At 45.3% G+C, this 15,936-nt stretch overlaps 1 protein-coding gene and 1 pseudogene across 5 annotated transcripts in view; both read left to right on the forward strand.

Moving 5' to 3' along the window:
• KIAA0753 (KIAA0753 ortholog) overlaps positions 1-11,182 on the forward strand; it is a 56,979-nt gene extending 45,797 nt beyond the window's left edge. For 4 of the 5 annotated variants that reach the window (XM_061143175.1, XM_061143174.1, XM_061143173.1 and 1 more), the window contains 2 exons: positions 479-703; positions 9,691-11,182. In XM_061143175.1, coding sequence (XP_060999158.1) covers positions 479-703; positions 9,691-9,808 — 343 coding nt within the window. In that variant the 3' untranslated portion in view covers positions 9,809-11,182. Of the gene's footprint in view, positions 1-478; positions 704-9,690 lie in introns of those variants that run through there. The other variant, XM_061143176.1, reaches the window with a different exon arrangement.
• Positions 712-9,684, forward strand: LOC133057087 (small ribosomal subunit protein eS1-like; annotated as a pseudogene).
• Positions 11,183-15,936: the final 4,754 nt, after the last annotated feature.

Consider the following 15,936-nt stretch of genomic DNA (forward strand, 5'->3'; position numbering starts at 1 on the left):
AGTGGTAATGAGCTTGTCTCATTTCATTTGTAGTTGGTTACCTTTGACCTTATTAGACTTTGCATTCCTTCGATAACCATAGACAGAGAGAGATTCTTCTCTTGACCGAGATCTTGCCAAACTCCAAGATGGCCTAGTAAAACAGTGTGTTTATAAGATGGGCACTGAGTGTGTTGCATCTTAAGGAGCCTTTAGTAACAGCTGATTTTTATGATTGAAAGCATCACAGTGGCACAGGTGACTTTTGCAGGTCATTACTGCAAGATTTGCTTTAAGAATTCTTTTGTCCAGATGTTCCTCCCATGAGGATGGTTGGTTCATGTAAAGGAAAAACAGTGAGTGGTGGTGTTGGGTTTGGTGTAGCATGAGGAAGGGAAATAAAGGTCAGCCTTTGGTTGTCCAACCATCAGGATGCATTAACGGTTACTCTCACTTGCAGATGATTTTGAATGTTTTCATCATTTTTATTTGCTCTCAGTTCCCTGGATGAAAGTGTGGGAACAGAGGAGAGATCGGAGAAAAGAGAAGCTCCCCTTCTCTCCCTTTCAGAAGATGCTCAACAGACAGAAGGCCAAGCTGCCCTCTTTGTCCCTCCAGCCATGCGACATAGCATCGGTGACTACTGCCGCCGTTTCGAGCACTACCTGCGGGTGATCGCACACGAGGCCGTGGGCTCCTTCAACCCATGGCTCATAGCTGAAAGGTCAGTAGGAGGGCTTGTGCTCTGTTGAGGAACAGGGTGCCATGTGTTAACTTGACTGCAGAAAGGCCTGGCCAAGGTCTCAGGCCGAGCTTTGGGGCCCTGGAGTTCCAGTGGCTGCTCCGGGGCTGGGGAACAGGTTTTCTCTGCCAAATACCTTTCTTCAGGGAGAGGAGATGGGAAAACAGCATGGCTGATGCCATCCCGAGGAGCATGCCGCACCCTTCCGCCAAAAGTAGAAACTTCATTCAGGGCAGGCTTCCTGTTGGTGTTAGTGAGGTCAGCGCCATCAGAGAACATGAATTATGACTGTGCAGGAAGCAGTTACGATCTTGAAATCTTCATGGTCAGGTCAGACTTGCACTAGGACAGCGGGTCTATAGACTTTACTACACTTAACCTTCTCCTTCTGGCTGTCGCCTCCCCTGAGAAGGGGAGTTCTGTGGAGTCAGAAAACAGTCCCACTGCTGCTAGATATTTGAAGAATGGGTAGCCTTCTTTCATGTAAATATTCAATTGAAAGATGTGTGCAGATTCATTCTTTAGAAATAGTGCTCAAATGTAAATTCCTTAAGAGTATCATTTTATTACATATGTGCAGATAATTTTTATCAGTGAACCTAGAATATACTGTTATGACATCTTTCTTGAACAGGTTTCAAACATGTTCCAGGAGTTAATAATTGCCTCCTTTTAAGTTGCTTATTTTTTTAATATATTATTCAAGTTCTTCACATTCTAGCCAACACCTCTCAACATAATTTTCCTCATGATTCGATGTGTTGGTTAATCTCACCTCCACCCCTACTCTTTCTCCTGAGACTCTCTTTCCTTCTACCCCAGCCTGGCCCAACCACTTTCTAGATCTGCGGTGCGGCTCTTGTCCTGGGACGTGTCTTCATCACCGCTGAGCATGAGAGTCTCCCTGCCATGTTAGGGTCCTTGTGTTCTGTTCCCACGCGTCTTCCTCCTTCCTGGTTTACTCCCTTGCTCTGAGGGAGCCTATCCCTCCTGTGTATCACAGGATAGTTCCTGAGACTTACGTGTGTGAAAGTGTCTTATCTTCATACTTGACTGATGATTTGGTTGAGTTTTAAATTCCTGGTTTATTTTTCCCAAAGAATATGCCTCCCTTCTTTTGTGGGGGTGAAGGAGGGATTGTCACGTAGCTGCCATGAGCAGGGGTGGAGACCCATCAGCCTACCAGCTCATCCTGCAGAGTCTTAATCTGCGTTCTCATCTCCTACCCAATACTTCTTTCCACGTTCCTGGTTCCTGGTTCTCTTACTTCCAGAGTCTTTCTAATGTTCTGTGAGACAGATCAGCTTGCTTTTCCTTGGTGTCTTCCTCTATGCACCCTGAGGTTTCTGCTTCCTCTGTATTTCCTCTGAACTGCTGAGTCGTTTTGATTACATGTCTCATCTACTTTTGTCTTTTTCTCCATGTAGTTTCATGTTTTCATTTATCTCCTTTTATTTTGGTGGGGATCTGGGTGGGATCAGAGATAATCACATATCCACTCCCTTAAGTCAAACCTGAAGTCCTAGGACTTCTCATAATATACGTACCCTTTGAAGCATATGAGACCCTTTGTTCTGGTTGAGATACCACATGTATTTTCTGAGGAGGAGAGTAGAGTAAACTTGACTTGCTTCCGTGCATCAACCTGCAGCCCTGTAGCATGCCCACTGGTTTGCACAGAGCCTGTTTGGATTGACTAGGCTAACTGGTATCTTGGGAAATCTAAAATAAGCTAAAGAAGGTAGACTGTTCCCTGTATTATGTTCTTACCACTTGATTAATGATACATTTTGTTACAGTTGTTTTGTAGATGTAGGGGGAAGCTCTCTCCCCCTGTGAGGCCACATAGGGTAAGATACAGAGGTTAGAGTTGTTAAAATATGCCTCAATTTCACAGATGTTCCCCTTTCTTGTCCTTGACCCTCAAGTGACAGCACATCTAAATATTCTAGCTCTGTTTTTGATCTCTCTTGTTTCTTATTTGGGTGTTCCAAAGATGAGAAGTGTATTGATCTAATCTTGAAGAAATATCCAAGGACAGTTGGCTTCGTCTGATAGCCTCTTGGGTGAGGGAGAAGTCAGCTGAGTTTTCCCTCTATTTTACTGTCTCCATGCCTCCCTTCACCTGGAGAAAAGCACTATTCCAGTGATCAGAAGGGGCAGATAATATAAACTGGATGTAAATAAAAGCATCATTCTGAAAGGAAAGGTTTAAAGCGATGATACTTTTAATGAAAGCAAACTCTTAAGGATTCCTGGTTGGAAAAACAAATCAGGAGACTTCTGGTTGAAAAGAACAGACTGAACATATGATTTATCTCAGTCCCTGTAGTCCTGTCCCACTGTATGTCACTGAAAGACTGAATAAAAGGCATGAAACCATAAATGACAGCAAATAAGAACCAGCAGGAAAATTTTGGAAGCCATGAAGCAGTTAGACAAATGGGCAATGACTTACCAGACCAGAGAGAGCCAAGAACCTGATGAGGGTGGAGCCAAGAACCAAGCTGATTTGTGCAGAAGAATCTTGGTAAGACTCAGGAAGGAGAAACACTGGGGATGCATGGGTGCAAGGGAGTCAGGACATAGGAGGCTTAATTGAAATTCTCATTCTTGAGTAGAACAGATCACTAAGAGATCCCAAAACTTGCTGGAAACCATGAGAGCTACAGAGGCTAGTATAACAGAGAAAACATTGGAATAACAGGATTTATAGAATGTGAGAAGAGAGGAAAAGGAGGAATGGAAAATTATTGAGGACATACTATAAGAAGAATCTCCAGGTCATTAGTCTCTAGATTGAAAGGGTTCACCAGCTGTCCACTGCGAGTGAGTGGGTGAGTAAGTGCATGAATAAATGAAACTGAACACATCATGACATGTTGTGCACAGGAAATGCGAGCATCCTCGTATAAGGAGAAGATGATACAAGCCTCCAGAGTTAGAACCGGGCACATTCAAGTAATCAGAAATGAGAAGGTTGTGTTGTCAGTAGCAGCCCTGCTACAAGATATAAGAGCATGCTTCCAAAGTTTACCCTGGAATTCTGTGCCCAGCTAAATTATCAAATAAAAGGATAGAATAAAGACAGTTTAAGGTATGCAAAGTGTCGAAAAATGTAGTTTCTCAGTAAGCTTCCAGAGGGTGTTTACCATCAGCATGAGAAAGAGGAAGACAGGATTTAGGAAATTTGGGGACTCTAACATGGAACTTCCAGGAAAATGGCAAAAGCTATTTTCAAGAGAATTTAAAAAAAAAATTTTTTTTTAATTTTTTTTTTTTTTTAATTTAAATTTTCGTGCACCACGCAGCATGTGAAATCTTTAGTTCCCTACCCTGGGATCAAACCTGGGCCCCCTACAGAGGAGGTGCAGAGTCTTAACCAAGACCACCAAGGAAGTCCCTCCAAGAGAATTTTTCAGTAAGCATAGAAAACAACTAGTCTAGAATAGGAGGACAGATGGCTCTAGGAGGAATAGTTTCCAGACAGGGAAGGCAGGGTGAGAAAGGTTGAAAAAGAAGAAAACAGATACATTACTTAATGTGCTTGGGAGCTTGTATCAGGAGCACACATTGAATGTATTTGTGTTTCTCTCATAGTTGGGGGATGAATTAGTGATAGGAATATAGAAAGCAAAGCAAGGCAAACATAAAAACAAAACAAAAAAATGCACAAGTAATCACTTCTGCTTCTAGTAAGGTAATTTGGACCACCCCTCCCACTGAGGATCAATATTAATAGAAAAGCTAGATCCAAAATAAAACACATATGCTTGAAGGCACCAGGAAGTTAACTAGGTAATAAGGAATAACTGGGCCAGGATCCTGGAAAAGACAGAGACCCAGGGAAGTTAGCCCTTGTCTGACCCTGGATTGTTGGTTCTGGGGGAAGGTGAACGGCACGTTCTGTGGTCTTTTCAGATCAAAGGATAGAGGTGGGAATTAAGGGCTTGCCAAGGGCTGACCTGACGAACTTTGCTCACTTCTGATGGAGACCCTGAAGGGTAGCACTCTGGAATAAGGGTGACCTGGATGCCAGCAGGCCCTCCCAGCACTCCACTCAGCTCCACTTCATCTCACTTCCTGAGACCGCACTGAAGTGATTCTACATTGTTGCCTCACGGCCACCGAGCAGAAGCAAACTTAACTTTTCTCTGAAGATTTATAACATCGTCTTAGGATTTAAATTATTCCTGCAGTTTTCAAACTTAGTGTCTGATATTTGGTAAAAAAGCCTGGCAGCAGAGAGACATGACAATAACAAGAACAGACCCACGGCAGCTCCACGTATTAGAGCCATCAGACACAGATATTAAAATAACTGTGCATACTATGTACATAGAGATAGAATTTTGGCAGAGACCTGGGAGTAAAACCAAATCCATGTGGACATTCAAGAACTGAAAAATACAATTTCTTAAATGAAAGTGAAAAGTGAAAGTGAAGTTGCTCAGTCGTGTCTGACTCTGCGACCTCATGGACTGTAGCCTACCATGCTCCTCCATTCGTGGGATGAGCGACTCATCAAATAGGCTTAATAACAAATTAGACACATCAAAAGAAAAAATTAGAGCCTTTTGGCTCTCTGAGTAGCACCATGGTGGTTAGCATGAGTAAGCATCTTATGAAAGGAGGTGAAAAGGGAGCCAAGAAGAAAGTGGTTGACCCATTTTCTAAGAAACATTGGTATGATGTGAAAGGACCAACTGTGTTCAATATAAGAAATATTAGAAAAACACTAGTCATAAGAACGCAACCCAAATCACATATGATGGCCTCAAGGGTTGTGTTTTTGAAGTGAGCCTTGCTGATCTGTGACTGATACAGTTGCATTTAGAAAATTCAAGCTAATTACTGTGGATGCTCAGGGCAAAAGCTGCCTGATTAATTTCCATGATATGATCTGACGAAATGTGCTCCATGGTCAAAAAATGGCAGACCATGATTAAAGCTCACGTTGATGTCAAGACTACCAACAGTTATTTGCTTCATCTGTTCCATGTGGGTTTTACTAAAAAAAAAAGGCAACAAAAAGATTGGGAAGACCTCTTATGCCCAGCACCATCAGGTTCACCAAATCCACAGGATGGTGGAAATCATGACCCGAGAGCCACAAACAGATGACACGAAAGAGGTGGTCAGTAAATTGATTCCAGACAGCACTGGAAAAGGCAGAAAAGCTTGCCAATCTATTTATCAGCTCCATGACATATTGTTAGAAAAGTAAAAATGCTGAAGAGGCCTAAGTTTGAATGGGGAGAACTCATGGAGCTGCCTGTGGAGGTAGTCATTCTGAGAAAGCTACTGGGGAAGAGACAGGTGCTAAAGTTGAACGAATTGATGGATACGAGCCACCAGTCCATGAATCTGCTTAAAATTCAGACTTTAATGGTGACAAACAAAATATCTTGTTTGGGGGTGGGGGGAGAAAAAAGGCAGAGACTTGGACATAGAATAGAAGAAAATAGCTAGGGTGAAGCATGTGCTGTGGTAAGTTGCCTCAGCCATGTCCAACTCTTTGCAACCTTGTGGACTATAGCCCCCCAGGACTGTGATCCTGGACTGTGATGTAATATATGGACTATAGTCCTCTGTCCATGGGATTCTCCAGGCAAGAAAACTGGAGTGGGTTGCATTTCCTTCTCCAGGGGATCTTCCTGACCCAGGGATCAAACCTGGGTCTCTCATGCCTCCTGCATTTCTTTACCACTAGTGCCACCTGGGAATCCGTGAGTGATACATGGAGACACACACAAAGATGAAAATGAAGAGAGAGGATGAGGGGCATGGAGGATAAGGGTCAAGGTCTAATACACATGTGGCTGGGGTCGCAGGAAAAGGAGGAGAGGGAATGGGTCAGAATGACATCCAAAGAGATCATGGCTGATAACTTCCCCAAAGTAACACTAGACATCAAGCCACAGATTCAAGAAGCTCTAAAAGTCCCAAGCAAGAAAAACAAAAGAAATCCATATGTAGCATATATCACAGTATTGTTGGAAAATGAAAGACCAAGAGAAAAAAAACCTTAAAAATCAGCCAGAGGAAGGAAAGTGGACAAACAGAAACAGTAGAGGCTGGATGCCCTGGTGTAAAGTTCCAAAAGAGAAAACTGCCAGTCTGTACGTAAACCCAGTGAAATCCACTTCAAGAAGGAAGGCAGGAAAGGTTCTAAACAAAGCCGCAAAAATTTATTACCAGTAGACTGTCACCATAGGAAATAGCGAAAGGGTATTTTTCAGGCAGAGCAAAAACAGTCATACAGATGAAAAGTCAGAAATGCAAGAAGGCATGAATTAAGAAAAAGTCAATATGTAGACAAGTGAATATTGACTGTATAAAACAATAAACTGATGTCTTACGGGGGTATATGAATACATGCTGAAGTACATGATAACAGTAGCATAGAAGTTGGGAAGAGGATAAATACAGTTAGTGTCCTAAGGTTCTTGCATTGTCTGGGAAACTGGTAAGAGTATCAATTAATGTTAGACTTTAAGTCAAGGATGCTTATTGTAATCTAGAGTGGCCACTAAAAGAATAGTAAAATACTGTATAACACCCCAATTAAAAGTGAAAAAGTAATTTAAACAATCACAGAATCCTAAAAAAGTTAAGAAAGAACAAATAGACATAAAGAAAATACTTAGTATTTTAGTAGTAGAAGGTCAACTGTATCAGAATTACATTAATGAAAAAGCACTTTACACACCCATTAAAAGACTAAAGATGGTCAGATTAGCTGCCCACCCCCCCAAAAAAAAAACCCACAAAACAGCTGGGACAGGAATGGGGTAGACAGGATAGGAAAAGGGGAGGGACACTTAGCTTCATTTCCTCTTTTGTATACTTCTGACTTTTGGAACTGCTAATGTTTTGTGTACAACCCTCCAAATCAACAAGGTTTGGAGGATGTTGAGCAACCCTAAATTGGAATACAGAAAGAAACGGACTGTATATGCAAGAAATAGCCACACTAATGGGATATATACAGATAAGAACTTGTCTGAGTCACTTTTGAATGTAGTATTTTGACTCTGTACCCTCTGGCTAAAGACAAAGACTGTAAACACATGTTAGATTCTAATAAGTAGGTTTCTTGTACCCAGTAGCATGGGTTAACAATTCTAAAACTACCTTCTCTGTATTTTAGTACTGACTGAATAAGTATATTGTGAATAATGAGAGCCAGTTTTCAGGGGAAAGGCCAGAATAAATCCTCTGTTTTGAAGTGAGACTGAAGGTATTATGACTTATGGCTTTTGATGGATACAGAAGTAGACACGGGTGGTGTCTGAGCACCTGTCTGTCTGAGCCTGTCTGCTGAGAGGACCCGGAAGCAGGGACACACTTAGGAGCAACGAGCACGCTTGGTGCCCGGATTTCGGTTTCTGAAATGCTCTTCTCCGTGAAAAGCTGCCAGGGCTCCTTGGAGAATTGGCCAGTTCCAAGACTGGGGCTGGGAAAATGTAAGATGAACCTGAAACTTCATTTTGTGCCAGAATGGAAGTGTTCAAAGAATGATGGGGGCGTGTCAAGAGGACGTGGGAGCTGACTTGAAGGGGCTCCTGCAGGCCATTCGGGGGAACACTGAATATCAAAATAAGTAATGATAGAAACAGATTACAAGCTGTTGAATAAAATACGAATCCATAAGACCAAGCTGATACGAATGAATGAATGGATACATAAATTCATAAATAACTAATAGAGAAGGGAAAGCTCTTCTATATAGTAGCATGCCAACTATTGAACAGAGAAGGAATGATGAAATTAGAAAATCAGTGTTGGCAACCTTGTAATAATTGATTCCGCAAGTTTGATGAGAAGCAGAATATTTACATAGTCTCAAAGTATCTCCCTCCAACATACGTATTAATTACAAAGGGGAGGTAGTAACTACAGGGTAGAAACTTGGCAGACATCAGCATGACCAAGTGACAAAAATCAACCCTTATGGTAATAAGACAAATAATGCACTGAAGGGACACAACATCCCTTCTGGGCATTTGTTCCCAAAACATAGAACGTGAACCTGACCATGAGGAAGCGTCAGACACATCCACACTGAGAGACATTCTTAAAAACAAAGCTTCTACTCTTCAAAAAATATTAAGATCATAAAAGACAAAGACTGAAGAACAATTCTAGATGAAACTAAAGACATGTGACTGACCATTGACTGCCACATGTGATCCTCCATTGAATCCTGGACAGTCTACAGAATCTTTTCTTTCAAAGGACATCTTTTGGACAGTTGGCAAAGAAATTGAAACGGTCTGGAGGTAAGGTTGGATAATAGCATTGTGCTTGTGCTTAGTCACTTAGTCGTGTCTGACTCTGTGACCCATCAACAGTAGCCCGCCAGGCTCTTCTGTCTATGGGATTCTCCAGGCAAGAACACTGGAGTGGGTTGCCATTTCCTTCTCCAAGATAATAGTATTATGTGAATGTTAATGGTAAGATTTTTATAATTGTATCAGGCTTATTTAAGAGAATGTTCTTGTTTTTAGGAGATGTTTCCAGAAGTACCGCGCGTGCGCGCGTGTGTGTGTGTGTGTGTGTGTGTGTGTAGAGAAACTTGCAGTTCCCTGCCCCCTGCCCCATGGAGGAGGCCCCCATCCCTTCTTCTGTCGGGCAGTTGGTAAGCCGTGGGAAGTGGGCTGGGCCGCAGCCAGTTAGTGTCCGGCCGCCTCTGGCTTCACCCATCTCGAGGGTGAGGTCCATCCAGTAGGTGTTACAGGCCCCTACATCAAGCCTGACTTTGGAGTCTAAGCACCACCTTCTTACTGTCTACGGAAGCAAGACCTCTCACCTTGTTTTTCTTCTTCAAAAATACTTTAGCTATTCTTGGCCTTTTGAATTTTCATGTAATTCTTAGAAGTGACTTGGTAAGTCCCTCAGCTGAGTAACGGAATGGCTCCCATACTTGGCTGTATGTACCTTTAGCCATGTTGTTTGTCTTCCAGCTTCTCAGAAGAGCTGGTCGACGAAGCCCTGGGGGCTGTGGCTGCTGAACTGCAGGACATGTGTGAAGATTACGCAGAAGCCGTGTTTACCTCAGAATTCTTGGAACCTGCTACGTGACGGCTCTCCAAGGCGGGGCCCCTCGTGTCACAGTGGCTGAGGGGCGGCACCCCCCGGCTTGGTTTTAGCCACAGGAAAGCTTTGTCCTCTGCTGTCCCTCCAGGCCCAGAGAGCTGCCCACTGGGAGGAAGGATGCGCCTCACTTTGCATCTTCTCACTGTCAGAGCGAATGGTTCTGGTAGCTTATGACGGGATGTGTCCTATTTATGAGTGCCCAGGAAACGTGAATTGATGACAGTATAATATTTTCTGAATGTGTAGTTTTCCCATTGAAATACCATGGTCATTCCGCTGGCTCAGTTTGGTGATCAGAAGATTCTGAAAAGTAATAGATTAAGTCTGCTTCACACAGGGATTCAAGTCGCTGTTGGCCTGCCCTGATGCCAGCACAAGAGCAGTTACCGTCTGGTCTCATCACCTGGCTCATGTTCCTGCTCTGACAGTTCCTCCCAGGACACCTGTCCTGCTGGGTTACAGACTTTTGTCGAGCTCAGGACTTGGTTCTGCTGCCAACCCCTGCTCTGTTATAAAATAGGAACCCGGCAGTTACCCGCGTGTAACAGTAAACACACACTCCTCATTCTCAGTTGCTAGGTGCTTCTTCACATTTTTAGTTCCTCAAGTCTTCTGTGGCTGTGAGTTGACGTATTCTGGTACATGAAACTCTGAATTCAGAGGAGGTTTATGGACCTCAGGAGAGGCTGGCCTTCTCTGGGGTTTGGGCGGAGGTACGAGCTCAGTCTCCTCTCTGCTGAGGTCACAGTGTCTGTGTCTCCGCGCTGGGAGGGAGCCTGAGTGGGAGGACAGAATAGATCCGGCTGGTGTGAAGACAACAGGGTCTCCCCCAAGACAGGAAGAAACTTAAGAACCATGACAGCTTAGCCCTCGAACGTCTTATAAGTCCTGTTTTACCAGGAGGAAAGCCTCTTATGCTTTCAGAAAAAGAAAAGGAATGTGTCTAAAATAAGGCCACTGCCGGGAAAAAGTTCCCCTCACTTTTTTTGCCTGAGGCCTTGGTGAAAGAAATGTAGAGAACGAGTGACGCGAGACACACCCCACGGAATAATGTGAATCTTTTTATAGCACATACAGTGTTGTCATCTGGGATTTGTCTCTGAAGTACAAGTATTTCAGGTGATAATTTAAGCTGCTTGATCACACTTAGTTGTGCAAAATTGATTTTCATTTAATGTTAATGTTTTCCTGCTTAATTTTATATAACCTCAGAATTTAAAAGGCCTCAAGGGAAATTATAGGTCTTTTATTTGAGGAATTACATAATGTACACTTGAATTGATAGAAGCGTCTGTTATTGATAATTTGTGTGGCAGTTTTTATTGTTGATTTTTTAAATAAAGTTGATATTTTAAAGTATCTACATGTTGGTTTAAAATAATTTACATACCCTTTTTCCCCTCAGGCAAAGTGAGATGGGATTTACAGGAACCACTGAGAAAACTTTTATATTTAATATGAGTGCAGTGGATTATTTGCCACCTCTCATCCTCCCCCAGAAAGAAATACATGATAATGAAAGCTAACATTTATTGAGCACATACTATGTACCAACCATAGGTCTAAATGCTTTCGCTGTATTAATTTATTTAATCCTCATACCTGTGTGAGGTGGATACCATTATTATTCCCATTTTATAGATGAATCAAAAGGCCCAGGATGGGAGATAATCTGATCAAACAAGCAACGCCATGGGCATGGGTTCATTTACTTCCCATAAAGATAGTTGTCGAAGTTTCAAGAGTTCACTTGAATGCATCCTCCTACCTCTTCCTACCTGCGCTCAGCGTGTGACGCCACCCCTCCAGACTCTGTGGTCTGGAGCAGTCCTTTGCTAAGTCCTGTCTGCTACAGAGTCGAGTCCAGACTCCTTTGCTTTGTTTGCAGATCTTTCCAGCATCTCTCCTACTCCCTGTCTCTGATACCTGGGGGTGAGGCTTATACCTGCTTCTGGGTCTGCTCTCTACTCCACCACCCTGGCCCACTGCGAACCTCCTCAGCCAAAGCTTATTCTTTGAAGACACAAAAATAACCACAAGAAATTAAAACTTTCACCTGAAAATGGAAGTTGAATCCTTCAAATATAAATTTTCCTGTGTACAGCCTTGCAATTATCCCAGACCTCTAGCATTTGTTCATGAGCAAAGGCTGGTCCTGTATAGGTCATTCTCTAATCCCCTCCAGTTTTCTCCTGAACTATCTAAGTGTTCTTTTCAGAAACAGAGAAATGCATGAGTGTAGTATTTCTGTATTACATCGGCTGTCCCAAAGGACAGACATGCTGAAATTCCTGTGTTCCTCACCCTGATCTGTCCAGCTTCACAGCCCTGGCCACTGGGGGTCTTACCTGTTAACATGTTTGCCTGTTGTCTGTTCAGCTCCTTGAGGGCAAGGCCTCTGCCTAAACATGTATTGTTGCTAAGTCATGTCCGACTCTTGCCAGGCTCCTCTGTCCATTCCCTCTGGATCTCCCAGGCAAGAAGGCTGGAGTGGGTTGCCATTTCCTTCTCCAGGAGATCTCCTCAACCCAGGGATCAAACCCATGTCAGCTGCATTGGCAGGTGGATTCTTTACCTCGGAACCTCCAGGGAAGCCTGGGAGCAGGTAGGTAGTGCTCTGTAAATTGTTTTGAGTTAAAGAAGGAAGGCATATTTTTTCCTCAGATAGGTTTTGGTTTTGGATGGGGGCTCTATCACATATCTCTGCGGTGACCAGGAAAATCTTTGTTAACTCTTGGTGACCTGCTGTAGGATGCTGCCTGTGAAGAACTGTGGATCCCTTCTCTGAGGCACCAATGCATTGGGGATTCCAACTCAGAACTTCCAGAACTGCTGCAGAGTGGGCGTGGAGACCCCGGGGCTCGGGGAGAGGGCAGAGGAGTGGATGGGGACTGCAGAAATGACTGCTTCAGTGCTGGGATCCCTTCTCTCTCTGCCTGTTGGTGCTGGAGGTCACAGGGGAGATGGTGAGGAGCATCCTTTCTGCCTCCCCTCCCTCCCTCCACTCGCAGTTCTGGCTTCCCTAAAACAGGGGTGGGGACGGTGTGTGTGTGTACAAGGAGTGGGCAGCTGGAGCCAGGGCCTGGAGGAGCCATGAACTAGGCACCAGTGGGCCTGAAGGCAGGGGTGAGGATCTGAGCGAAACCCCCAGGGCCTAGAGAAGAGGAAGGGGCTCTAAGCTGGGTGGGAAGTCTAGGTTCCTTTCTGGCGCAGTGTGCATGCGTGTGTGCTAAGTCGCTTCAGTTGTGTCTGAGTCTGTGACCCCATGGACTATAGCATGCCAGGATTCCCTGTCCTTCACTATCTCTAGGAGTTTGCTCAAACTCATGTCCATTGAGTTGATGATGCCATTCAACCATCTCATCCTCTGCCTCTTCTGTCCTCAGTCTTTCTAGCATCAGGATCTTTTCCCATGAGTCGGCTCTTTGCATCAGGTGAGCAAAGTATTGAAGCTGAAGCTTCAGCATCAGTCCTTCCAATGAATATCCAGGGTTGATTTCCTTTAGGATTGACTGGTTTGATCTCCTTGCTGTTCAAGGGACTCTTAAGAGTCTTCTCCAGCACCACAGTTCAAAAGCATCAGTTCTTCAGGATGAGCCTTCTTTATGGTCCAACTCTCACATCCAGCCATGACTACTGGAAAAACTATAGCTTTGACTACATGGTTTATTAGTTGCTTGACCCTAATGCAGGCTGGCCTGGAAGGGCTTCTACCAGGCATTTCAAGGGTTTCCTATAGTCTTCCCAGGAAATCCCAGTTTGGGCTGCAGCCTGACCCCAAGTGATCTCTATCAGCTGGTCCATCAGGACGGGTCCTGACCTGGTGCGTAGCTCTGCTAATGGCCCTAGGCTGGCTGGCTCTGTGGCCAGGCCCCACTTTGCTCTGTGGCTCCAGCTCTCTCTCCCTCTTGCTAGCCTGCCGGGGGCCCTGTTCTGTAACACTGGGCCTGCTCTGGCTTCGCTGGTCTTCCCAGGACCTCAAGTGTAGCCTCAGACCCTCAGCCTGGTGCAAGGAGCCCCCAAATTGCCTCCACCTTCTCTGATAAACCCCCTATATCTGCTGCTCTTCCCAGAGTCCTCTTAGCTGTTTCTGTGGTCCATCTGCTTAGTAACCCTGATCAATTATTCTTGAACCAAATCTGCTGCTTCTCACCAACTTTTCTGACTTACCATCCACCCAACTGAACTTTTTCCTGTGGCTGAGTCCATGCATTCCTGCCATGAACCTGCTGGCACCACCACCTCCCCCACCCACACACACACCAATACCCTAGTGGGTGTGGCCAGAGGTCAGGGCCCTCCATGTCCCACTGCCACGAAATGTGTACCACACCTGCGCCTGCTACCCTTCCCTGAGCCCTGGTTCTCCCGGGAGCTGCTGAAGGGGCTGCTCCCTTCTCATTCCACTCTGGATCCAGAAGTCACCCTTCCCCAGAGCCCCTTCTGTCACAGCCTTTGCCTTCCCAGGCACTTTTGCTTCCATTGCAACCTTCCCCCCAACCCCCCTGGCCCTTCCATACCCCCTCTTGGGGTGTCTTCTCACCTTGCTCATTCCCTGCCCTCCCCTATCCCCAGCCTTCCTCACTGCCCCCTCCTGGGACCTTGCCCCTCTGCTCTGCTTGGCTCCCTGGAATCTTCCACCTACACACCATTCCTCTGTCTTCACTTGGGTGTGGGTGAGGTCAGCCCAAGGCCTCCCACTTGTCACGTGCCTGTGCTGAGAAACCCATTCAACACTCCTGCCACTCACTGGGTGGGGCCCTGAAGACCCGAGTCTGTCTCTGTCTCCGCCTGGCAGCCCGTTTGGGAGGGAGAGAATCACAGCAGTGCCCTTCTCTAACACGCTGTGACCAGATTCTGGACACCCGGGCTCTGCCATCTATCCCGTGGCCCCCAGGGTTCCCTGAATTTGGGCTGAGTTCTAGGAGGCCCCCAGCAGACGATTCCTCAAGATGGCAAGGGAAGCTGGGAGTCCAGAGGGCTGGGGAGATGAGGCTGGCCACTGGACCCCGTGCCTTTACGGCCCCTAAAGACCAATCTCCAGGGCCAGGGTCAGGAGGAAACAGTGGTTCTCCTTAACCACGATTGTCCAACACACCCGAGAGGTCAAGTGAATACCTGGGGTTTGACCCCATCCCACATCTCCTCAGCACTTTGCAAGTCACAAAATGCCTTTCAATACATCCCTTCTCTCCGTCACTGCAGCCATCCTGCTGTGTGTAACAGTGGTAACACAGACTACTTAAGAACGTGAGCCATGAGTTAAAATCTCCTGGGACCTCCATCCCTTAGTTTCCTAATCTGTGAAATGAGGATAACAGTAGCACCCACCCAGGGTTACTATGCAGGTTAAGGGAAATAATCCATGTAGAATATTGAAAAGAGCACCTGGCGGATAGTAAATGCTCAACAAGTGTTCACTCATAGGTTTATCACAAAGGGGGAACTTTTGGCTGTTCTCTTAGCCTTTTTTCTGAAGTACTTTCTTTGCCTCCTTGCTCCTGTTGTTCTTGCTACTCACAGCCCTGTGTCTCTTCTTGCCCTGGAAGCCGAACACCCAGCAACACTTTGCCATGCCTCTGGCTGCCCTGAGCCACATCTGGTTTCCTCTCCAGCTGGTCCTCTGATCCCCTCGGGGAGTTGTCCCCTTTGGCCATGGGACTAACTGTATTACCGTGGACAGTGATCCTGCACACCTGCTCTAGGGCTCCCAAAACCTTCTGAAAGGGACCACATCCTTATGGGGCAGGGGGATAAAGTATGAATAGCCTTGTCTTATCCTCTTTTTTCTTTTTTGGCTGCACCAAGCAGCGTGTGGGATCTTTATTCCCCGACCAGGGATTGAACTTGTGACCCCCTGCATTGGGAGCGTGGAATCTTAACCACTGGACTGCCAGGGAAGTCTCAATGGCCTTGTTTTACAGATGAAAAAACTGAGGTCTACAGAAATGAAGACGTCTTCCGGGCGCATAGGGACGGAGCCAGAACTCAGTCTGCCTCTTTCGACTTCAAATCTGGTAACCTTTCCATCCTGTGACACCATTTGGTCTTTCTCTCCAGCAGATGTTTCTCAGACGGTCTAGAAAATCTTGGTAGATGTAATTGTAAGTGAA

This window comes from Dama dama, chromosome 5 (assembly GCF_033118175.1).
Source record: "Dama dama isolate Ldn47 chromosome 5, ASM3311817v1, whole genome shotgun sequence".
NCBI lineage: Eukaryota > Metazoa > Chordata > Mammalia > Artiodactyla > Cervidae > Dama > Dama dama.